Raw genomic sequence first — 25165 nt, 5'->3', positions numbered from 1 at the left:
CAGCTTTGAAATTTGGTATACAGGTTTCTATAGATGAACTAAATTTGGTCTTTTTGAAATTATGATGAAATCTGCAATTTTTATTTTTGGGGCAATTGTTGCCATTTTTGGTCAGAAAATTTTATTCTCAAAAAACTACTCATCAGATAGCTTTGGTTGACCTGTTCTTTAGGGATGATCCAATGTGATATATTCAAAGTATGATGAAGTCTTCAATTGTGTATTTTTGCAGCTTATTTTAGCCACTTTTTTCTGGCCATTGAAATGAGCTATCAAAGATTTCCACCTTCTTCATCGATTAACATGTGTCAAAAATAGTTATTCTCTACATAAACACAGCGGAGCTATATCGGCCGCTAGGTTGCTTGTTTTTTATTTGCATAGATTTACGATAATCTGGCTTTTATAGGGAAAATTCCTGTTTAAGTACAGTGCAGTCATGCTGAAACCTTACAAGTGATTCCCCAAATTTTGTTATGTCCCTTTATTAATAACTATTAAATTCCTTGCTACAAACTGATGAAATTTATTTTTCAAGGCCACAGTAGAAACTTTGTCATATCAATGATATTATCATTTTTCCCTTTTTAGTGTAACAAGAAGCGAATCATAGATTATCCGAACATTTGGGGTTTTGTCAGAGACATCTATCAAACTAGTGATGTTGCAGATACTGTAGACCAGGAACATATTCAGAAACACTACCAGGTATTGTTACAGTTTTCCCTGACAAAACTTACGAGGTCAAGTTATTCTAAGCAATAATGTACCCCCTCCTGGCCCATAATAGACAAAAACAAACTGTACGAAGTGAAGCCAAGCCAAGAACATTATGGAGTGCAAAGTTCCCTTGAGTCCATTATGGACCGAGAAGGGACTACATTATTGCTATTATTACATGCCTCAATACCGAACATTGCACCCCCTTTGGATTCTATGGTACCTCGTCGATGACATTGCAAGCTTAGTCATCATTTGACTGAAAGTGAACGGAACTATTTTCAACATGACAACTTTGAGGTTTAAAAATAATAAAATTACATGTTTTACATAGAAAATACTGTTTTTACAAAATTAAGCAAACAAATTAGATAAACCACATAACAGTGATTTAAATATATCAATGCACCGTTTGATGACGAAAATCATGGGTTTTTTCCAACAGATTATCATCTAACATGGAATAAAGCATATAATTGTCATTTGTATGAAAAGACAAAAATTTGGAATGAAAATTAAGTAAGAGAGGCATGTAATGAAAACATTATAATAGCCCAAACAAGGGACTATGTACCCTTGAGGCAGGAGACAATTTGCCCTCCTTATGTGGGCAAATGACAAATGGTCACCTACCCTTAGGCACATAGTCCCATGTTTGGGCTATAATATATATTACTTGATATTTTTGGCAATGCCAGTGAATTTGTAGATGCAGTAAACATCTGGGACCACAATACAGGATAATCAGATACATTATCAGTGATAATCTCGGGGAATGACATCACAAAATTCACTGATATTGACAAAGCTATAATATAATTACAGATATTATAGGTTACTCAAGTAACAGTATTTTCACAAACAAATGTAATTTTTGACTTTTCCAAATATCATGATTAACAAGATTTTAACATTGTGAAGAATTTCTCAAATTACCAAATGTAAATAGCATCAGAGCAATAAACAAAATCAGACCAAAACTTCAGTGAATATAATTTTGATCATACAGGAATTACTAAGCTATAGTTTACAATATATTGATATTGTCAGTATTCCATTGTGGGATTTTAGTTTCTATCAACTTTTTAAATTTTATGATTCATACAGACATGCCATATTAATTTGCTAAGTAGCTTTCCAATATTAATCAGGTCATTGATTTTAGTCTGTTCTTATCACAGGTGTATTACATTGCCATAACTTACAGCAACAACTGTCAGACTTTTGCTGATGTTCAGGAACATAGGGAAATACAGTAATATTTTTTCATTCTCTCCGTTGCTATGATACACCAATTGGAACCCGGATAATGAATTTGAAACCTTCTGGCTGACTGACTTTCAAAAGACACAGAATGCATGTAAATTTTCTTGTATGTTAAAGTTATTTTGTATTACATTGATGAAAGATTCTTTCTTCATATCATGCTTGCAGCAAAGCCATAAAAGCATTAATCCAAATGGTATTGTCGCCATTGGTCCAGAACTGGATTTCAACAGTCCACATGATCGTGACAAAATTGAGGACAACATTACAACACAGAAAAGAAAGACATCAGAATCTGCCAGTCCAAGACGTAAATCACCGAGAAAGAGTATCAATACTTAGACAGGATGAAACTTAACAAACTTTGGTCAACTTAATCATGACCAACCAAGTTTACCTATTATACAGTCTGCCTTCCAACCTAACTTACCAATCACACTGTCTGCCTTCCAACCTAACTTACCAATCACACTGTCTGCCTTCCAACCTAACTTACCAATCACACTGTCTGCCTTCCAACCTAACTTACCAATCACACTGTCTGCGTTCTAACTTAACTTACCAATCACACTGTCTGCCTCCCAACCTAACTTACCAATCGCACTGTCTGCCTTCTAACTCAACTTACCAATCACACTGTCTGCCTTCCAACCTAACTTACCAATCGCACTGTCTGCCTTCTAACTCAACTTACCAATCACACTGTCTGCCTTCCAACCTAACTTACCAATCACACTGCCTTCCTACCGAACTTACCCATCACAGTCTGCCTTCCAACCAAACTTACCAATCACACTGTCTGCCTTCCAACCTAACTTACCTGCACACTGTCTGCCTTCCAACCTAACTTACCAATCACAGTCTGCCTTCCAACCTAACTTACCAATCACACTGTCTGCCTTCTAACTTAACTTACCAATTGCACTGTCTGCCTTCCAACCTAACTTACCAATCACTCTGTCTGCCTTCCAACCTAACTTACCAATCACAGTCTGCCTTCCAACCTAACTTACCAATTGCACTGTCTGCCTTCCAACCTAACTACCAATCACACTGTCTGCCTTCTAACTTAACTTACCAATTGCACTGTCTGCCTTCTAACTTAACTTACCAATCACTCTGTCTGCCTTCCAACCTAACTTACCAATCACAGTCTGCCTTCCAACCTAACTTACCAATCACAGTCTGCCTTCCAACCTAACTTACCAATCACAGTCTGCCTTCCAACCTAACTTACCAATCGCACTGTCTGCCTTCCAACCTAACTACCAATCACACTGTCTGCCTTCTAACTTAACTTACCAATTGCACTGTCTGCCTTCCAACCTAACTACCAATCACACTGTCTGCCTTCTAACTTAACTTACCAATTGCACTGTCTGCCTTCTAACTTAACTTACCAATCACACTGTCTGCCTTCTAACTTAACTTACCAATTGCACTGTCTGCCTTCCAACCTAACTAGCAATCACACTGTCTGCCTTCCAACCTAACTAGCAATCACACTGTCTGCCTAAGCTTTTATTGTCAATCCTTATAGCTAATCCAACAAGAGCATTGAGAATCAACAGTTACTAGACATTCAGTTTGTAGTTTCCTTTAAATGATAAAACTGTTATATCAGAAAATTGCAATTGCAAGTACTTGCAAAAAGAACAACACTGTATTTGGGTAACATTTTTTCCAAAAACTATATTTGTATATATTTTAGTAACTACTCAAGTGTGATATGTGTTTTGTAGACAAAGATTATAACATAGCCATATCATCATAAGTTGTGTGGGATATTCAAAAATCAGAATTTCCAATCAGATTCATTTATCAAGTAGTCATTTTAAAGATGGCATTTCCATCTAATAGAGTAATTTAATTTGTGACCAGCCTCCTGGAAGAGTACTGAATCATTTGCAACATGGAATATATTAGCAGGAGTCAAAACACCCAATGGGGTTACGTTATATCTGTACATATTCTTTCATGTAACACTTATGGAAATGAATGCAAGATGTAATAACTTACAAGTGTAGGCCCACAAGAGACAGTGGAAGAGCTAGTCATTCAAAAATTTATGACACACTGTATCTGCTCTTACCAAAGTGTAATGCCTTTCTACATGTCAATATCTATGCTGCATGATTCTGTGTACCATAATCAAGATTTTATTCTACGTTTAGGTTTTTAGCTCCCATAGCCATATGTATATATGGCAATGGAAGCTATTCTTATAGGCTAGGGAAATGTCTGTATGTCTGTATGTCTGTATGTCTGTATGTCTGTCCGTCAACATCAAAACTCCAAAACCGCTGCACATTTCATCTTGATATTTGGTGTGTACATGGATGATGGGCTGTAGATGAGATTTTGTTCAAATGAAGTTGTCATTGCCAAAAATATGCAAATTAGTGCCAAAAAAGGCGTTTTTGGTAAAAATCTTCTTCTTCATAACCGCTGGTCAGACAGCTTTGATATTTGGTATACAGGTCCCTAGGGATAACCCAACTTGGATTTGTTCAAATTGTGATGAAATATGCAAATCTGTATTTTAAGGAATTTTTTTGTCATTTTTGGTCAAAAATTTATTTCATCAAAACCGCTCGTCTGACAGCTTTGATATTTGGTATACAGGTCCCTAGGGATAACCCAACTTGGATTTGTTCAAATTGTGATGAAATAAGCAAATCTGTATTTTTAAGGAATTTTTTTGTCATTTTTGGTCAAAAATTTATTTCATCAAAACCGCTCGTCTGACAGCTTTGATATTTGGTATACAGGTCCCTAGGGATAGCCCAACTTGGATTTGTTCAAATTGTGATGAAATAAGCAAATCTGTATTTTTAAGGAATTTTTTTGTCATTTTTGGTCAAAAATTTATTTCATCAAAACCACTCGTCTGACAGCTTTGATATTTGGTATACAGGTTCCTACAGATAAACTAAATATGATATACAGAATATATGATGAAATCTGCAATTTTGTATTTTTGGTGCAATTTTTGCCATTTTTGGTCAAAAAATGTGTTTCTCAAAAGTACTTGTCTGATGCCTTTGATATTTGGTATACAGGTTCCTGGGGGTTCTCTTAGTGTGATATAGTGAAATTTGATGAAATCTTCAATTTTGTATTTTTGGGTCAGTTTTTGCCGTTTTTGGTCAAAATATTTGTTTCTCAAAAGTTATTCATGTGATAGCTTTGATATTTGGTATACATTTTATACATAATTATGATGAAATCATCAATTTTGTATTTTTGCAGCTAATTTTGCCATTTTAGGTCAGGCCATCCTGAAATGAGCTATCAAAGATCTCAACCTTCTTCATCAATACATATGTCACAAAACGTTGCTCTCTACATAACACAGCAGAGCTCTGTCGACCATTGGGTCGCTTGTTAGCTCCCATAGCCATATGTATATATGTTTACAAGTTTACATTTTATTGAAAATCTCAATAGCCACTGAGCAGATTAGATGAAAAATTAGCATGTAAGTACTTTGGGCTGACCTGAAATGATTGTGCACATCTTGGGTCAGTATCTTGGACTTGCTATTTTTCATGAATTTTTTTGTAATTTTCTCCCATTTTTGGTCAAAAAATCTTCTTCTCTGAAACCACAAGTCTGATTGATTTGAAACTTGGTATGGAAGTGCATAGGAGTGACCTTTCCCAAATCTGGGCAAATCGTGGTGAAATTTGCATATTTACATTTTTTGGCTATTTTTTTTCATTTTTGATCAAAATTTTTTTTAAACTCTGAAACCACACGTCCGATTGAGTTGAAACTTAGTGTAGAGGTTTTTACGGGTGACGTCAGTAAGATTTGATCAAATTCTGGTGAAATTTGCATAATTTTATTTTATTGGGGGAATTGTTTCTATTTGTGATAAAAAAATCTTTTAGCTTGATTTTAGCTTGTTTTGATAACTATATGGGAGCGACCAGTGACATTGTCACGTTTAGGTTTTTCAAAATGTGCCTTAAAAAGTATGGTTTTTTTTAACCATGAAATGTCATTTGTTGCAGTTCTGGTATATCTAGTTATTCAGTTGTTGAATTCATTGTATTGTTCATTCAGGCTTCAACTTCCAAAGAAACATGGCATGGTTTCTAGTTTAGCATTTTGAATCATTGTATGTTGCAAAGCATAGTTTTAACACAAATACAGCAGATGTATTTTGTTGGCATGTTTTTCTGTTTTAAAAGACGTAATCAAGATTGGATTATACTATTAAATTTTGTCAAAATGTACACTGGACACTATGTTGTGTTGAGTCATTATTTTATCTTCAGAATTTTTTCAATGATATAGAAATGCATCTATCAAGGATCATCAATTACAGAAATGTGACCATTGTAACATTAAGGATTACTGAATACTCATACCTAGTCATGAGACATGTAGCACCTGTTTATTATCCTGACGGACCATGCTTTACTGGAAATATAAATGTATTCCCTTGCTCTACTGCTCTGGCCAATTTGCAATGTGTTTCATGTACGTAACTCTGAGGGACTGGTCAGTTTCTTCGGCCTGGGGGGAGGGAGGGGTGGATTCATGGGGGGGGGGTTCCACCCTGTTTTTGACTTTGGTGATTGGGGGGGGTCACCATGTTTTTGAAATGCCCAATAGGGGGGTCAGTGTGGTTTTGAATTTTGACACAGGCTCATCATTGCCTAAAATGCATCGTGTCAGCCACAAATTTCATCATTCAGTTGCATTTTTTCGGCACGCCCTTCGGGCGCGTAACTTTAATAGTCAGACATATTTTTCAGCACGCCCAACTTTAACATATCAAGCATACATATACCAGAGATATCTGTATGTTCAATATTTTTCAGCATGCTCTTCAAGCTCATTACTTTAATATATCAGACATTTTTCAGCACGCCCTTCAGGTGCATGACTTTAATATACGGTACAAGACATATATATCAGAGATATCAGGATGTTTCATATTTTTCGGCGCGCCCTTTGGGCGCCATACTTTAATAAATCAGAGATATATGTCAGAGATATCTTAATGTTTGCTAAGTGAAAGTGTACCATTATGATCTGCAGCTCATACGAAAAGGATGACAAATTCCTGATACTTTTCTGTTCTCACTATGAGAATTCAGTATGAGAAAGCAACATGCACAAATATTTCACAATATATATTTTATACAATGACTTATTTCAGAGATAAAAAAATGACAAGATATCTTTCGTTCTCATTGATGCAGCTATTTTCCTTTGTGTTTCAGGTTTTCTGTAGAAAGATGCTTTTTATGAACAAAATAACAGTTAAAAAAAGGCAGTTTTCATCATTATTAGCTGTGCTTTTATGGTTTCCATGTTACAAAAGAAGGTCATCTCAGACACTGCACATATCAGATTTGGCTAAAATACCTCTCTATGGCTCCTCAGGAGATTTAATTGGATGGCTGGCAAGTCTTAATACCCATCAAAGTTTATGATTTACTGCTTTTTCATCTTTGATATTAATGATTGACATCCATTTCTGTACAACAGTTCAGGACATCTGGTTAAGCATAGAAAGTATGAAATACATTCACAGCTCATTCAAAATGTACTGTATTCAGACTTTAAGATTGACACTTTGAAATTCCGATCTTACAACTGACATGTCAACAATTTCATTAAAACACAGAATGACTGTGAAATATATGTAAAATATAATATATATATATATATATATATATATATATATATATATATAAAATTTATGTCCACCTTTTGTTTTACCGTTGTGACGCGGGGGGGGGGGGGGGGTCACCCTGTTTTCAAAATTTGGAACAGAGGGGTCAGCCACTTTTTGACGTCGGCAAAAAATAATCCACCCCCCAGGCCGAAGAAACTGACCAGTCCCTTATTGTATCAGTATGGCCACTCTTACATATCAGCGAGGAGAAATGGTCGAGGCAGTTGTTTTACCGTTGTCGCGTGCAGGGGGGGGGGGGGCAGGTTCACCCTGTTTTCGAAATTTGGAATAGGGGGGTCATCCTGTTTTCAAAATTTGGAATAGGGGGGGGGGTCAGCCACTTTTTGACGTCGGCAAAAAATAATCCCCCCCCCCAGGCCGAAGAAACTGACCAGTCCCTAAGCCATGAAGGGGGAATGAAAAGAGTGCTTATAAGTACAAATAAACACTGTATGTACCAGTTGTAGGTTTCTAGAACAGGCTTCATTATCATGCTGTTGTGTGTTATTGTTTTTATTTGCTTTGGTGTTTCCACTTTGTACTTTGAAATAACTCCACCACATAAGGTCTCTATAGCAATGCCAATTTCTTTATGAAAAAAAGAAGAAAAATACTCTTAGCCTACCAAAAGGCACTTCTCATTGCGCTGTAACTTTATTATCAATAAGCTCTTCAGGCTTATGCATTGATAGAATCAGAAATCTTAGTACCAGTGTGACCAGTTGCACTTTTCAAAACTTCAAGGGATATTCAGCAACTCCCAGCCCATGATCACATGACCAGGAACTTTTTCACAAAACATTTCAATGAGAAAGTTTTCTGTCCAAAATAACCACTGTTGTTATGTTTTTGAGCCATTAGGCACTAATGTCATGTATTTGTTCGGAACTCGATTAGTTACGGTCAATTTTTACACAAAATGAACATGTGGGCAAGTCATAAATATGAATAATTTGTATAGAAACTCTTTATTAGCACATATTTGGTATGTATATAAATACCAAAAAGAGCTTACCGGTATATGGTGAGTCGGTGGCGTCTGTATGTCTGTCTGTATGTATGTTTGTGCGTATGTATGTGCGGATGTAATAATAATAAATAAATAATAATCTTTATTACCCTTAATCATAATAATATTACAATTCAATGATGAATGTACATCTGAGTTGTGCTGTGATAAAGGGTAAATGGAAACGGAAAATAGCAAATGCTAGTCTAGTCCGTTCCCAAAGCCATTTGATGTTAAAGCAAGGAAACGAAGAAGAAAAAAGAAAACTGAAGTATATCGAGGGTAGTGTACATGAAAGTAGTGGGATTGCAAAGTAACCTAATTGTAACAAAGTAACTAAGTGAATAAAAGAACAACTACATAAATAAATATATAACTAAATAGATACATTACGAGTAAGTAGAAATGCGTAAAAAAGAAAACGATAAGAGAGAAAAAAAAAACGTATATAAAATATATATATATTTAAATATGATATACATATATGTAAAGTTGAATATAACTCTTCATCACTTAAAAGAAAAACCAAAAAACAATCGTGTAAAAGTAGACTTGAAAGTGCTAAGTAACTAAGTAAATAAGAACAACTACAAAAAATACATTACGAATAAGTAGAAAATATGTAAAATAAAAAAATAAAAAAAAAAAAAACAAACAAAAACAAAAAAAAAACAAAAAACAAAATGTATAGTGAAATATATATATTTATATATCTATGATATACATATTTGTAAAGTTGAATATAACTCTTCGTCATGTAAAACACTAACCGTGTATGAGGAGACTTGAAAGGGAGTGTCTGAACGAACTTCTAGTGGTTTTTGTTTTAATTTGTTTAGGTAATGTATTCCAATAGATGCAGCCTGTATATGATATCGAGAATTTACCCAAGGAAGTGTTGACACTTGGGACATAAAGGTTACCATTAATTTTATGACGAGTACTGTAGCAATGAGAAGGCAACTGACAGTATGTTGTAAGACTGTGTGGCAAGTTATTATTTATAAGATCATACATGAATGTACTGATATGTAATTTATGTAATTTGTATATATCGAGAATATTAAGTTGTTTGAAAAGAGTAGCTGAGTTTGCTGTGAAGTCACTGAAAGTTATAGCTCTGACTGCCATTTTTTGCGAAAGAAAGATACTATTGAGATGTGAGGAATATGTTGAACCCCAAACTTCAAGACCATAAGTGATGTGTGGTAGGATGAAAGTTTTGTATAGAAGAATAAGGATATTGCGTGGTAAAAACTGTCTCAATTTGAAAAGGATGCCAACCTTTTTTCTGATAGTAGAATTAATCATTTTAATGTGCTTTGACCATTTATGATGTCTGTCCATGTGAATACCTACAAATGATGTCACTTCAACCTCATTGATAACTGTATTATTGATGTGTAGAGTACCATTCAAGAAAATATGTTTGTTATGATTTCTGAAGACAATGTAATTTGTTTTGAGGTAGTTTACAGTAAGTTTGTTAGCCCTGCACCAGTCCACTACAGTATTGAGGTGAATGTCGACAGTATTTAAATTTATATTAACTTGGTTAGCAGGGAAAGTATGAAATAGATTGGTATCGTCAGCAAACAATCTAAAATTGAAGTATGTGGAGGAACGGGCAATGTCATTGATAAATAGTAAGAATAGGGTAGGTCCAAGGACAGATCCTTGTGTGATGTATGTCCGTTACACGCAAAGCTCCCAAACCACCATACCTACCATCTCAGTATTTGGTGTACAGATAGACCAGGGGGGTTGAGATGTGACGTTGTTCAAATGAACATGTCAGTGTCAAAAATATGCAAGTGAGGTAAAAAAAAGGGAAATGTTCAGGAGTGGTAGCATGCCAGTGACTGAAACAGGATACTCGGCACACAGTCCATGTAGCCGACAATGAGATGCAAATGATATGCAGTTAAGGTCTCTCGAATAACTTTCAGCTTGTTGCTCACTTTCTACTATTTTTATAGTATTTTATACAAAGGCACAGACTTATTCTACCTTCAACTTAAAACTAAAAGTGATTTTGTAGCTCATTCTTTGCTATTTTTCATAGTTTTTGGTACCCGCTAACAGACACTTCATGTTCGTGTCGGCTACATGGACGATCTGCCAGATACTCCACTGACCTTGAGTCATTCCCTGTTATTGTTCATGAACTGTTACATATTAATAGACCTGCTCAAACTAAGAGGGACCAGCTGTGTGTATGCATGTTGCCAAAGTTGACCTTCAGTACCTAAAGTTTCCGACCTTATTGACTTTTGTCATTCTTGTTTTTCTGGTTTAAATATTTCTTGTTGTTTTTCTTGTTGTACTGTGCAGAAAGCATTGTTATAACATCAGCGTAGAATTTTCCTGCACTGAATAGATAGAAACAACACTTATTGTTGATCTTTGGTACCCGTACTGGTAATGTACCAATTCTGATCAAATGTGAGCAACACCATATAATTGCTGTATTTTTTAACTTAAAGGGAAGGTTTCAAGTTTTTCAAATATATGGATATTGTTTATAGATCTTGATTTCTGACTTAAAAAAGATGTTCTTTCTTTTCTGTAAGAGTTCAATAACAACTTTGTATTGAAAGTGTAAAATCCTTATGAGAATAAATTTTGTCTTTCTGCAAATCATTGACAGACTTTTCTTTCATACACCCTATTGAATTTCCAATGTTTTTCCAAAATTATACATAGCCCCCTGCATCACATGGGAATTTTCAATAACGGCCCTTTGCCTTCTAAAATGTTTGCATACCCCTTCACCACAATAACAAACACACACATCCATACATACATATGAATATGCATATAATATACATTTATTCAAAAATGTAGATTTATTCATCTAGTTTAGCAGTCACCTTTCAAAGGGCATGTACACTCATCCAGGCAATTACAAACACCTCTATCTTTATGCTGGTTCCCAGTGATTGTTCTTTTATTATGCAATGTGATTATACAGGCCATATTCTAACTGCAGCTACAACTTTCTATTAACCAGAGATTGAGTGTAGGTCAATCTTCAAATACTCTAGCATAACCTTGCTGAAGGCAAAAGTTAACTTTTCTCAATTTTTTTGTGCATGTATGGAACATTAAATGATAGACTGTGTATTTTAAGAGTTGGTTTTAATGTATAGGATAACGAAAGCCCGAGTACGAGGGCTCTTCTGGTATATAAAGTCCAACCCAACGATAAAATGTCGAGGCCGCAGGCCGAGACATTTTATCGTAGGGTTGGACTTTATATACCAGAAGAGCCCAAGTACGAGGGTTTTATCCGACTTAAAAACTATCGCCCCTAACTGATATATTTTCGTTTTCAATGTGTTTACGTCAACCGTCCCCTTTGTCAATGTAACATGTTTAGGATATGAATTAAAACTTTTATTTGTGAAATAGCCTTCCAATGTAATGGAACATCCTATAAATGCCCTAGGGCACATTAGTTTATGTTTGTACCACAGCAGATTTTGTGTTGCAGCTGGTTTCCACTGTGTTACCAAATTTGAATATTAAAACGTACCAGATGTCTACAGAATATGACATGTTCACTTTTGATTGGACAGTACTTTACTACGGCGCTGTCATTCGTTTCTTGAATTTGGTGACCAAGGCTTTACGAGTAGATAAAACACCCTGAATTGAGCACTCTGATTGGTCAATCAACAGTAGATACTTTTAAGCAGACAATGAGAATTACCCTGTTGGACTGTTGTTTCATTATGCTGTTCATCTGTTCATTATCAACAATGACTGCATATATCACATTAGGGGAAGACTGCATAACTTGCATGGTACCTGAAACCCGAGTCCTTGCCTGACCAACTCGGGTGACAAACAGAAGACTTTTAATCCCCCAAGGTGTGAATGTTCCATTGTAATATGTTTATCTAATCCAGCTGGTGCCATTGTAGTGCCATTGTACGGTAGGAAAGGCAGGTCTGTGAAATTGATCCTCCGGGGAAGCAGGGTATTCCTAAGTTAATATATATAATATATATACCGGTATATATATAATATATATAATATATATACCGGTATGTATATGTGGTGTGTGTGTGTGTGTGTGTGTGTGTGTGTGTGTCAGTACAAATGACATTTCTGCAAAGCACAGCTTGTATGCCGACGATGCTAAGATCTATCGTACCATAACATCCTTCACTGACTGAGCCTCACTGAATGAGTCACGGTATAGCAAGATGTTGACAAATTTGTTCAATGGTGTATCAACTGGAAGCTGTCACCTAATATCAGTAAGTATAAATTTATCAGTTTTACTCTTAAGGTATTCCTCTTCAACAGGTCTCTGTTATAAGGATCTGGGCATTTCCCTTTCTTCCAATCTTAATTATGCCTTTCACATCAATAACATTGTTTACAGAGCCTTCAAATCTATTGGTTTTATTAAGCATTTTTGCTAGCCATTTATGGACATCAGCAATTATTTCTCTGTATTTTGTTTATGTAAGATCGATCTATTCTAGAGTACTGCTCTGTTGTGTGGTCACCCCATCAGCAGGGTGTCAGAGTGGCCTGTCATTGTGCCCCAAGACTGTGAACCCTGGGGCACACCTGACATAGCAGTGAAAGCAGTTAAGTGCAAATAAGTTTGGGAAGTACATTTGTCGCAAACTCAATGTTACTGCAGGAAATCAAGTTACCCATTTTATTGCAGAATTCTGGACATTCCTAAGTTACACAATAGAAGACTTACCCTTGACATATGCTTTTATACAAAATATTCCATTCACATTATGATTCTCCAAATATTTTAAATCAAATCTTTTTTTATGCCCCCAGTAGAAATTTATGCAAGAAACCCCTTTTTGAACTCAGACTTGTGTTCAGTTAACTGTAGAAAATTCTCAACAGTGCCAAGATGCATGTCTGATTTTAACGATGTCTCTTTCAAATGTAATATAGATATTTTTCTACGCTTTGTAGTTTTAAAACTATTTTATCCAGTCATTTTAATAGTACTGTTTTTTGATTTGCATATTTTTCTTTAAATCTAAATGTAAAATGTTACTTTTTTTGGTTGTCTTGTACATTTGTCTTGTGATGCTGTGACTTTTTTGTTTCGCAGATCTGTTAGTGGGTTTGCCCGTTGATCTGTGTATCAAATAAAATAAAAAAATAAAATAAAAATAAGAAACTGTAGTTGACATTAAGGTAATATGCACCTCGAAAGTAAAAGACTTAAACTTTTGCTCTAACTTTCCTCAAGGAATCTTTCAAACATTCTCTTTCAAAATCAAGAATAAAAATAGGGGGTCACCGTGCAAATTTTGGTACTAGAGAAACAAATAACCCAAGATTTACTGATATTAGAAATTCAAAATGGCCGCCATCCCTGTGTTAACTCTATGGCGAAAAATAAAAATTTTCGAATTTCAAAAAAATAAGCCGGTGAAAAGTTTTCTTTCACCAAGAGCTTTAAAATGAACCCCCACATGTGGTATATCAGAAGAGAACTGTAAAAGTTTGAGAGTCCGAATGTCTGTCCCCGAGGTGCGTTCTACCTTAAAAACAGTAATATTGGGAAAAAAATAAAAAAATTACAGCTACTAGCCCTTTAATGAATGTTGTAACAAGGGAAGCAAGACATTTGATACATACTGATATTTGATTTGTTGATCCAAATGACATTACAGTTCTCTCAGAAATAAAAATGTAACACGATTGGAACTAATTTGGGATAATTGGATGGTGAAGTAATGTCTGTTTGATCTGCAAATGTAAGCTCATCTGCTATTCTTCTGAAGTTATAGACTTGTTTTTATGAGTAATTTGCAATATTGCAATATTTAGCAATAGGGCACCTAACACTTTTGAGAAATTCGAAAAATATGATCAAATTATCCCAAATTAGTTCCAATCATGTTACAATTATTTGCCCTAAATCTGCAGAAATCAGTCCTAGAATATTCACAAATCTGGTAATCTGCCACCACCTGTATTTGTATACAGACAAGAGACTTAATATGTTATAAGTGTCCCTGACACAAGCTGTAGCAATTTTGATGGGGAACATGCCAGAAGAAACATTAACTTATTTTTGGAAAATGAACTCTTTCTACCTTGTGTACTCGCAACTAGTCACAGACTTGGCAGCTGGAATTTTAAACTCATGGAATTCTTATGTATTTTTATCATCAAGGAATCTATATTGTGCGCAGTGGTTCTCACATAAAAAAGTGCGTGTACTTCTTTCAGTGTGGGTCATTTTTCAGTTGCAACTTCTACCGCCTGCTCTTTCAGTGTGCGTACGTTTACAATACAAGTGTATTATCTGATGAACGCGATATGAAACAAAGTAGTACGAAGTCCAGTCGTGAGAGGGCGAGCTTCTACCCAGCATGCCTGTACACTGATCACCGCCATTTTCTTTTTTCAGTAGCGTCCTCGTGTTTTCATCTAGCGGTACAAGAGATCCTGCCTCGCTAAGTTCAAACATGGCTGAAAAAATTGATATGAGTCTTGATGACATTATAAAATTGAACAAACCAGCGGGTGGTAGAGGAAGGGGACGAGGTGGACGTGGTCGTGGTGGTTCATTCAGGGGACGCGGTCGTGGTGGAGGTGGCCCTATACGAAACGTACGGAACCAACAAAGAGGGAGAGCGCGACCCACGCCGTACTCACGGGTAAGCGAAACGACAAAGTTGCGCCAAACTTGGCTTTGTGTATGCGGCCGTTCATTAGATTCGTGTGAAATATATCAATATGGTATTGGTTACTTTTGAGAGAAGACCGCATTATAAAACATCTACCGACATTAAGCACATTGCTGTACTCCGGCTATTACTACGTTATGGTTCAACACCAACACTAGAGAGACCGTGACCAATGTGACCATTCTTATTCTGGAAGCAGCGTCACACAGACTCATGTGTCAAGCCATCAGGAAGTACTGGTAGAAGACAAATATCGTTAACAGTCTACTTAATCCATTCATTAGGTTGCTCATGATGAACTTCAAACAGAAGTTGCAGCTGACACTGGGATTACAAAATAGTCAGCCGCCATCGCGCCAGCAAAAACAACCGGCTGTCAGCTAAAATTTACCGGGTGTGAAAATTGTTACTTTAGTAAAAAATCAGGACATTTTGCACACACTGAATTTGCTCAAACACTACTTGTAACCATCTTTACTGTTATTTTTGCCATCTGTGACCAAAATATTGTGTATTAAGTTACATGTAGTCAAGGCTACTACCAAGTCATATTCGTAATTGTGGAAAGTGAAGAGTTCTGCAGACAAGTGTAATTGATAAATGTCACATGTTACTGTGGCCAATGTTTAAAACTTGCAGATCAATGTTGATACATTGTCATTGCAGTGACTTGCTGTGTACGTACAGCTGAGCATAACATCTTACTTTTCAGTATCCTGGTTGTTGATTGTTTGATGAATGTCACATGTAGTTACCGTGTGTATGGATTTAGAATTCATATGTAGTTCAAGTGTGTTGCAGAATTTGAAATGGCAACAGTGTAACAATTTCAGGAGAAACGCTTTTTTAAAACATTTATTTCTTTGCCTTCAACTAGCCCAAACAAATACCAGACCAATGGGAACATGACATGTTCGATGGCAGGGGAGCTGGTGCTATACGGCAAGGTGGCTTTGGCAGACTGGGCACGATAGAACAGGGCAAATTACTGGTATCAAATTTAGATTTTGGTGTTTCAGATGCTGATATACAGGTGAGTTCAACAGAAATGTATTTTTTCTAATTATCTTTGCTGACTTCACATTTTTCTAAGGGCGGTGGATTGTGTGTTGCCCGTTTGGCCACTCACCTTTCCAAGATTTGTTTTTGCTCAGATGAGGGAACACAACTACATGTAAAATCTGACTCAAAAGCTATAGCAATAATTTCTTACACATCATGTTGGTTTGTGATCTGGCAATAATTAGCATAGCATTTATTCTGTTAACATATCCCTTATCCTGCCTAGTCAATATTTCACCATCAGGTTGTTGGTTAACCCTTTTCCTGCCAGACAGTATCGCTTTCCCATCAGCCAAGTCAGTAACAAGCAGTATTGAGCCAAACCATGAAGTATTTTCACTCACTCGGCTTGGTCTGTTATAGCATCTTTAGTCCCAAAAAATCAAGTTTACAGTATTTATGTTTACAACAGCTTTCAAATGTTCAATATTATGTTAATACACCTTATGGAATATGTTGTGTTTCATTAATTTTAACCATCTTGACCTGGTGGTGAACTATGGACTTTGCATTTTAACAAAAATTAAATAGTTTAGAGCCTCTGTAAAAAGACATACTGTACTCGTCCGAGTATAAGCCCCTGCTCGTGTATAAGCCCCCCTACAGATTAAAGAGGATTTTAGAAAATGCATTACATCCGTGTATAAGCCCCTACCCTAGTGTAACTCAAATACAGAAAGGTTAGGAGAGTGTATTTGGTCATTTAACTTGGTAAAATTACTTTTAGATAATAAAGAAACTATTAAAAGATGTTAAAACAATGGGAAACTGGAGTTCCCGTGACAGTATCGTAAGAAAATGACACGTTTTCCCAGTACTATCTTGATTCTTTGACCCTGCTCACCCCCGTCGCCTAAATAGAGTAGTCTCACTCACGTCCGCCATTGTTTATTTTAAAGCGCAGTGGTCGTCGCCCCGCGCTTGCGTGGTTTTTTTGTTGATAAACATAAATTTTTGTAAACATAAGTCTTCTCAACTTCAATAGGAGTGAGATGGGAGCAGTCCCCCACTTTGTTAAGGCCTTTATATAAGACTCAACATCATGCAATAGTAAAATATTAAGATCGGAAACGAACTTCAGTGGTATAAACTCGTGTAGAGCTACGAACATTTGGACACTACACTCAGCACATTATGTCGCTGAGTTCACTGTACGCAGACACAGTGAACAAAAAGCTTTGATCGCGCGCGATCACGCTGGTTATACACAATGCTATGTACAGTACAGTGAAAATACATAACTAAAATGATCAACATTGCCTATATATGTAGACCAGCAACAAGCACAATGCCTAACACAAAAATTACACTCAAGACCATGATCGGCTAGCCTGAGCAGGACACGGGAGATGTTGTTGGGAGACGGTCACCGCGTTGACGTACACGGATATAGAGAATCCGGTCCCACAACGTACTGGCCGGCCCGCGACGACTTGGCCCACAACCAACTGTTGATCACCATGTCTTACTTCTCCTAGTATTACGTGGTAAGAAATAGTAAATGTCAGGAAACAATAGACAAAACGAGCGGGTTTTCGCGGCATTTGGCAGGAAAATTGCACGGCTACACCGTGCATAGACGTATCGAGAGATCCTGTGCCCCGGGCCTGTGCAAGGTCATGGCAGTGATCCAACCGCTAGCTGGTGTAGGCCTACCGGTGCTGGGCAAACTTCGTTGTTGTACCTCCTGATTGCCGGGTAGGTCTGAATCCTCTTTCAAGTGAGATAACCCCCACATAACAAGAAGACCTATGAAAGGTCCTTCGCTTGACTTGATACCTGTACTCAGAATTCTCGTTTGCACCCCAAAACGGGGTAAACTTTGTTGTAGTTGAGTTGGATTCTCCACAGCCGAGTGTAGCGCGCCATATACCCGGTTTGACACTGACGTTCATACAGACCACGGAACGGAACAGATGCAGAGATGCTTCTTGCTGCAGCGGGCATTGCTCTGCGAGCTGTAGATTTCTGTAGTTTGAGTTGTTGTCTTTGTACAACTTGTTGTACACCTGTCGGGCCTCTTGAAATGAAAGCTCTCGTCCTTGCTAGCGATGTCGAAAACTAGAGCCCGGTCGTTGATAGTCTGTTGGCGTATACATGCGTACATGCGTACGTCTAGCTCTATGGCTCGAGCGGTAACAGTAGCCGAGCCCCATTCAACTGATTCAAGAAAATCATGAGCAAATGTGATCTCAATCCAGCGTGCAATTATTGTTCAATATTCAGCAGATATTTAACTTAGATTAATTGACCTTTTATTGCGTGTTACAATTGGTTAGTTGGTATGCTTGTGATAGATCAGCCGCCATTTTAACAAGCGGCAATATCGCAAACATTACAATCAACCCGTAACATGTGCGGCGTTCTTGGATTTGTTTACAACAGAGGGGGACCCCTTCAGGAGGATGCGCAGCGCGACGACCACTGCGCTTTAATTCACGGCCATGATGTTTTCATGCTTGAAACATGCAGTGTCTTTTGTTTGAAGCAATTATCCTTTCATTTGTGAAGACTTTTCCTGGTGACTATTACAATTTTCACTGCTATGTTGATTTTCACTGCTATGTTGTTGTTTTCACAAGATGTAGACAGTTTGATACTGGAATATTGAGTTGCCATTCCGTGTAGGCAATGCATGCCTGTTCACATTACTGTTGATCAGCAGCATGCATGACGTCTTTGTTTCAAGTTTGGGATTTTTTTTCGACCCTGAAATTTCACCAAAATGTCACTTCTGTATTCAGAGATTGTACAATCAATTTCTTTGGATGTTTAAGTCCATTTTGAAAGCGATAGAAAGATCAAGTGGTGTTGAAAAAATCGTGCATAAAATTAGCATAAATTAAGCGTCCATGCCAGATAACATGGGGTTGCTCGAGTATAAGCCCCTCCCCTAGTTTTACCGCTGTTTAGTGTTGCCGAACCGGGGGCTTATACTCGGACGAGTAAGGTACTTTAAACATGGATTGATGGACTAAAGCATGGTTAACATGATTTCTACAGCCCAAGCCAAGTGTGAAACTTTTTATGGTTTTAGTTCAATCCCTTTTTACTAACTTGACAGATGGGCAAGTGATACTGTCTGGCAGGAAAAAGGTTACCATACAGATGGATGTGTGTATATGAAATTGTTGCATTTATTTATTGAATAGATTTGAATAGGAACATCCGGGGAGTTAGCGAGCCGGTGAACGATGTGCTGACCAGTTTCCATGGTTACCTGGTCCAGTGAAGCCCTTTGACGTTTTTGACGTCAAAGTAGACGCTTAATGCCAGATGTAAAATATCCATGCACACACTGCTGTTTTTATTTTCATTAAAGTCTATATGATGCTGGTCGATAATTTTAAAATTGTTTGAAAATGCCCTGCATGTAACTAAATGTCATATAGTGTTAACTGTGAAGAGGCATGTTATAACAAGTCATCGTTGATGACACAGTCCCCACTTGTTAATGGGTACTTTGATTACAGTTCCTCAGAGAGGATAGATTCCTCCTCATTAGGTCTGTGATAAAAATACTTTTGAATAAATTCGCTTGATACATGTCTGAGTTGTAGTTCAGGACATGAAAAAATCGCAATAACATGGCCACATGGTGGCCATATTGGATCGTATCACAAAACAAATCAATGTGCATATGTATGACATAGGTCAATGTCCTTGTACCAACTTTGATTAAAATTGGTTGAGATATGCCTGAGTTATGGCTTTGTACATGAAAAAATCATAACAAAATGGCCGCACAGCAGCCATATTTGATCGTATCACAAAACAAATTAACGTGCATATGTATGACATTGGTCAATCTCCTTGTACCAACTTTGAATAAATTCGCTTGATACATGTCTGAGTTATGGTTCTGCACATGAAAAAACGTAATAAAATGGCCACACGGCAGCCATATTGGACAGTATAACAAAACAAATCAATGTGCATGTGTATGACACAAGTCAATGTCCTTGTACCAAGTTTGCATAAAATCGGTTGAGATATGCCTGAGTTATGACTCTGTACATGAAAAAATCGTAACAAAATGGCCGCAGAGCGACCATATTGGATCGTATCACGAAACAAATTGATGTGCATAGCTATGCCATTGGTCAATGTCCTTGTACCAACTTTGGATGCAGTGTTTTCTCCAGGGCGCGCGATTGCGCGATTCCCCGCCTACTGCACCTAATGCGCCCCTTGGAATCGGATCAAGGGGCGAAAATCGCCCCACGTGATGCCCGCCCTTCGACAAACCACGCGCATCCCTTCCCAAAGTCACGTCAGTCAAAACATTGGGGTACAGAACGTATTTGGAACAGCCGAGCTGATGAGACAAACTTTCACTTCCCCTCCGTTGGCGGATGTTGCTAATTACGTTCACGTTCAATTTCTGTAAATTCGATTACTGTTCAATTAGCTCAAAGGCTATAGTGTGCAACTGATGGAACAGCCAAAAGCGTCGCGTCATAGGCGTCGCATCAGACTGTCTGCCTCAGCACGTACTGCTCTGTTTAGCTGTCGATGCATGAAAAGACAACGCTGTCTTATCACGTCATTTTTCTCTCGTGAACCGAGCTAAATTTCTGAAAATGCTGCCACTGTCAAGACGAATGTTACCAATGAACGTAGGTCTTCCACCTCATCGGAAGTTCTCGGTGCAGATGCTGATCATGCCGATTGCGCAACAACCTCAACCGTTGCCAGTCATCGGACTGATTCAGCCACTGGTACTGTTTACACTGACGGTAACCCCACGGAAGCTAAAAAAAAGAAAGTTGATGTTTGGAAAGACAGTATGCTAGCCACTTATTCTTGGCTAGAAAAGCCACAAAGTGACTGTGGAATGTTTTGTAAGGTTTGTCGAAGGGCTGGTAAAGTTATTCCGTTTTCCTGCGACAAAGGATGTACCAATTACAAAACGTCCACACTCATGCGGCACACTGCTAGTATGAAAACCTACCTATGGAAGTTGATAAACATTAACCATAAGCACACAGTACCAAATTTAATCACTTTGGCCAAAGCAGCTGTTGTATTACCTGTTAATACTGCAATTTGTGAACGGGGGTTTTCAGCTCAAAATAGAGTCAAAACCTCCCTCCAAAATTGTTTGGAAGAGAGTTCCTTAAATCGCTTACTAACCATTCTAGTAGAGGGCCCACCACTTTTTGAATTTGATGGTAATGAAGCTCTTAAATTGTGGGACACCAGAAAGTCTACACGGATTTTTCAAAGTGAACGGCAGTAAGTCAAATAGCACTTGAAATAGTATTCAATGTTGTCAAAATGAACAAGGTTGTTAATAAAGGAAAAATAATGACTGAATATACTGTGAATTGTCATTCATTTGATTGTTATTTTGACCTTTATTAAATATCACAAAGTCCAGGTAAGTGCACAAGTATTGGTGGAGGGAAAAAATACATCATGCTGTTAGCCCCTTGAAAAAAAAATCCCCCCTGATTTCTGCTGAGGGGGCGACAATCCCCCCTAAAAGTGAAAAACTGGAGAAAACACTGGTAATGGCTCTGTACATGAAAAAATCGTAATAAAATGGCCGAGATATGCCTGAGTTATGGCTCTGTACATGAAAAAATTGTAACAAAATGGCCGCATGGTGGCCATATTGGATTGTATCACCAAAAAAATTGACATGCATATCTATGACATTGGTCAATGTCCTTGTACCAACTTTGAATAAAATCAGTTGAAACATGCCTGAGTTATGGCTCTGTACATGAAAAGATCGTAATAAAATGGCTGCCTGGCAGCCATATTGGATCGTATCACAAAACAAATCAACGTGCATCTGTATGACATATAAAGTAATCCTTGTACCAAGTTTGAATGAAATCGCTCTAGGCATCTCTGAGATATCTGCGTACACGGAAGCACGCATGCACGCACGGACATGACCAAACCTATAAGTCCCCCCGGACGGTGTCCGTGTGGACTAAAAATATTATTGCCTGAATGCATGGATTCATGTGCCCTCGTAGCAGGAGACTATTTGCCCTCCTGGCATCGGGCAAATTGTTACCTGCTCTCGGGCATATAAACCCATGTATTCAGGCAATAATATATTATATGCCTTGATGGATTCCTGAAGCAAAGGTGGACCATAATTTTATTCTTGCCAGGCTTCTCATCAGCTGTCCTGCCAAGTCAGTAAAAAACTGTGATATTCTAAGGGACCGTCTCAGATTGTGGCAGAAGTTCAAAAAGCGAAATTCATTCGTTTAGGGGGAGGGGGTTTGACCTCCATTCAATTAGTGAACTTCACTTTCGCACTTTTATTTTGTGATCACAAGTTTTCGTGTTTTATTTTAAATTAAAGAAAAACTGCACACTTGTGCCAACAAATTTGTAACCGTTTCAATCTCGTTTGTGCCCCAAACACAATTTACCAATACTAACATCGTATACTAAACCTTTCACTTATCAAATTCAACAAAGACAAAAGTATCATTTTTTTAAATGCGCTATTTATAAGCGTATGCTCTAACCACTCGACGTCTTTATTCTCACATGTTATACATCTGGTCATAGTCGTTTTAATATGATTGAACATGCCTGGTCCCCCTTGTCAAAGTTTCTCGCTTATTTACCGCCCCTACTAAGTACAAATTGCATGTTCGCAGAGACAAAGAACAGATGCAAAAAGGGAAAGTAAAATAAAATGAAACTTTTATGCGGTAAAATGCCCTGTTAGTAGTCAAATCCGATCGATTACTTTAATTGTAATGTGGCATGGGGAATGCGTCTTTAGTAGCTATTATAGCAAAATGCAACATTGTACCCTCAGGCAGATAAACATTTCGCACTTTTGAAGTTTCGTTTAGGGGGAGGGGGGAGGGGTGTTGATCAAAACGAATTAATTTCGTTTCTTGAACTTCTGCGACAATCTGAGACGGTCTAATAATCCATTATCTATTGTCACAAAAAGTGAATGTCCATTGTACAATTTGTTGAAAAGCATGCAGTGTACTTGTGCTCAACTTGAGAGCGTGAGCACTCAAAAAATCCTCCTAAACATCGTGTGTCACTGAACATACAGCGTAAGATATTGAATATCATTGACTTGACAGGATAATCAGCCCTGAATATCAGTTTCTGTACACACATGAAATCATCGCAATTTCAACTGACTGGTGGTTATATGTTGCATGTACATAAGTGATTCATACCACTGGCTTTTTCTCTTTTCCTGAATGAAAATACTTTGCTCATGCATAGATTTTTTTCAAATTTACTTGAAATGTGACATGAGCAAGATGATGTGAAGTCTTACTGCTACCGTTCAAAGTTAACATGTACTTTCTGCGTTATAATATCATCAAAGTGTTTGTATTAGTTTTAAAGCATAGTTTGTACTTCTCTGTCCTTTGTTAACCTTTATCCAAAGGGAAGGTATTCCAAGACCATTCCGTACATTGTCACAGCCCATAGTCCCTCCACACACCAGTCTGGAAACAGCTCCGGTTTCTTTGTTTCAAAGTTGCGGGTAAATACCATTTACGCAAAATCCGATTATCCCTGATGGGAGCGAGTTGGCTTAGAGGTGACAGATAAGTGAATATGCATGAAAAATATGCTACTTTCAACCAAAATGACCAGAATTCACTGCAATATTCACTACTGCGCTTGTGCAGACCAAGCATATCATCAAGACCAAAATGAACCAAATACATCATCCAAGTTTTAGTGTATAGAGTGTATACTTCATGATGACTGACGACCTTGTTAAAGGCAGGGGGAGCCTATAAATACCCCCTATCTCCCTGGGCATTCATAATCCAACATGAGTGGCACATGGTAACAGCGTCAACGAATGCTCCCGAAAATCTGGAGCTTTCAACAACCATGGTGTAAATTAAAGCACTGTTCCAACATATTACGTTTTGTGAATACTTGTGGCATCACCTTGTTGGCGAAATTCTCTCATTTTTTCCATTTTAAGTTGATTTTTGATGCCAAAACTGCTTCGATGCTGTGTTCGAAGCGTCCAACAAACAATAGATGAAAGCATTCAAACAGCTGCCAATCACGAGGGGACGCGCAAAGGTGCAAAACGATCAAACATTTGTTGTGTACATCGGATCGATTACGATGTCAACAATGAATAAACGATTCTTACAACTGAGCAAAATACTTGACCAACGGTTACTGAACACGAGTCTCAGATGAGTTCAGACACAAACGGACTATTTCATGGTTTCAAGCAGATTGCCTCTCCCTGTTTGTTTGTTGATCTGTGTACCTCTAGGCCTATGAATGGGTGATGTGTATGTTGACCTGCAGTACGATATTTTACGATAGATCTCTTTCGGAAGTATGTTGTGGCCTAGCCCTGCGTACGATGCCGTGGTGTCCCGGCGTTATACGGCCTCCCACCACAGCACTGTTGATTGCCATGGACGAAACCGGCAACATGCGGATCCAATTTGGACGGAGCACGAAAAACTACTGACTGTTTTCGGCCGAAATCAACTTGATTCCAATCTATGCAGCCTACCCAAATCACTCAACCGCTCACAGACTGCGAAAAAATGCTCTCGTGACGTCCAAAACCGTTGTTTGCTGGCGATGCACGGTCAATGGCCCATGCAGTGGACGGCCATTGGATACATTCACGCCACGATTATACAGGTGCCCATGAGCTGCATTATTTCCTGTCGGGTCGGGGCGATGAAACTAAATCGCGATTGATTCATCTCTGTCAGA

The 25165-nt window shown here is 37.7% G+C and overlaps 2 protein-coding genes across 3 annotated transcripts in view; both read left to right on the top strand.

The window, feature by feature from the left end:
• LOC139152186 (glutathionyl-hydroquinone reductase YqjG-like) overlaps positions 1-6237 on the top strand; it is a 39637-nt gene extending 33400 nt beyond the window's left edge. Inside the window, exons 7-9 of the mRNA XM_070725306.1 lie at positions 592-708; positions 2155-4160; positions 5943-6237. Coding sequence (XP_070581407.1) covers positions 592-708; positions 2155-2328 — 291 coding nt within the window. The 3' untranslated portion in view covers positions 2329-4160; positions 5943-6237. The remainder of the gene's footprint in view (positions 1-591; positions 709-2154; positions 4161-5942) is intronic.
• An 8826-nt stretch (positions 6238-15063) lies between these two features.
• The window catches only part of LOC139152182 (THO complex subunit 4-like), a 50159-nt gene continuing 40057 nt past the window's right edge, over positions 15064-25165 (top strand). For both annotated transcript variants that reach the window (XM_070725304.1, XM_070725303.1), the window contains exons 1-2: positions 15064-15355; positions 16263-16418. In XM_070725304.1, coding sequence (XP_070581405.1) covers positions 15164-15355; positions 16263-16418 — 348 coding nt within the window. In that variant the 5' untranslated portion in view covers positions 15064-15163. The remainder of the gene's footprint in view (positions 15356-16262; positions 16419-25165) is intronic.

This window comes from Ptychodera flava, chromosome 15 (assembly GCF_041260155.1).
Source record: "Ptychodera flava strain L36383 chromosome 15, AS_Pfla_20210202, whole genome shotgun sequence".
Classification (NCBI taxonomy): Eukaryota; Metazoa; Hemichordata; class Enteropneusta; family Ptychoderidae; genus Ptychodera; species Ptychodera flava.
The sequence above is the reverse complement of the archived record's forward strand: the minus strand, read 5'-3'. Positions and strand labels throughout refer to the sequence as shown.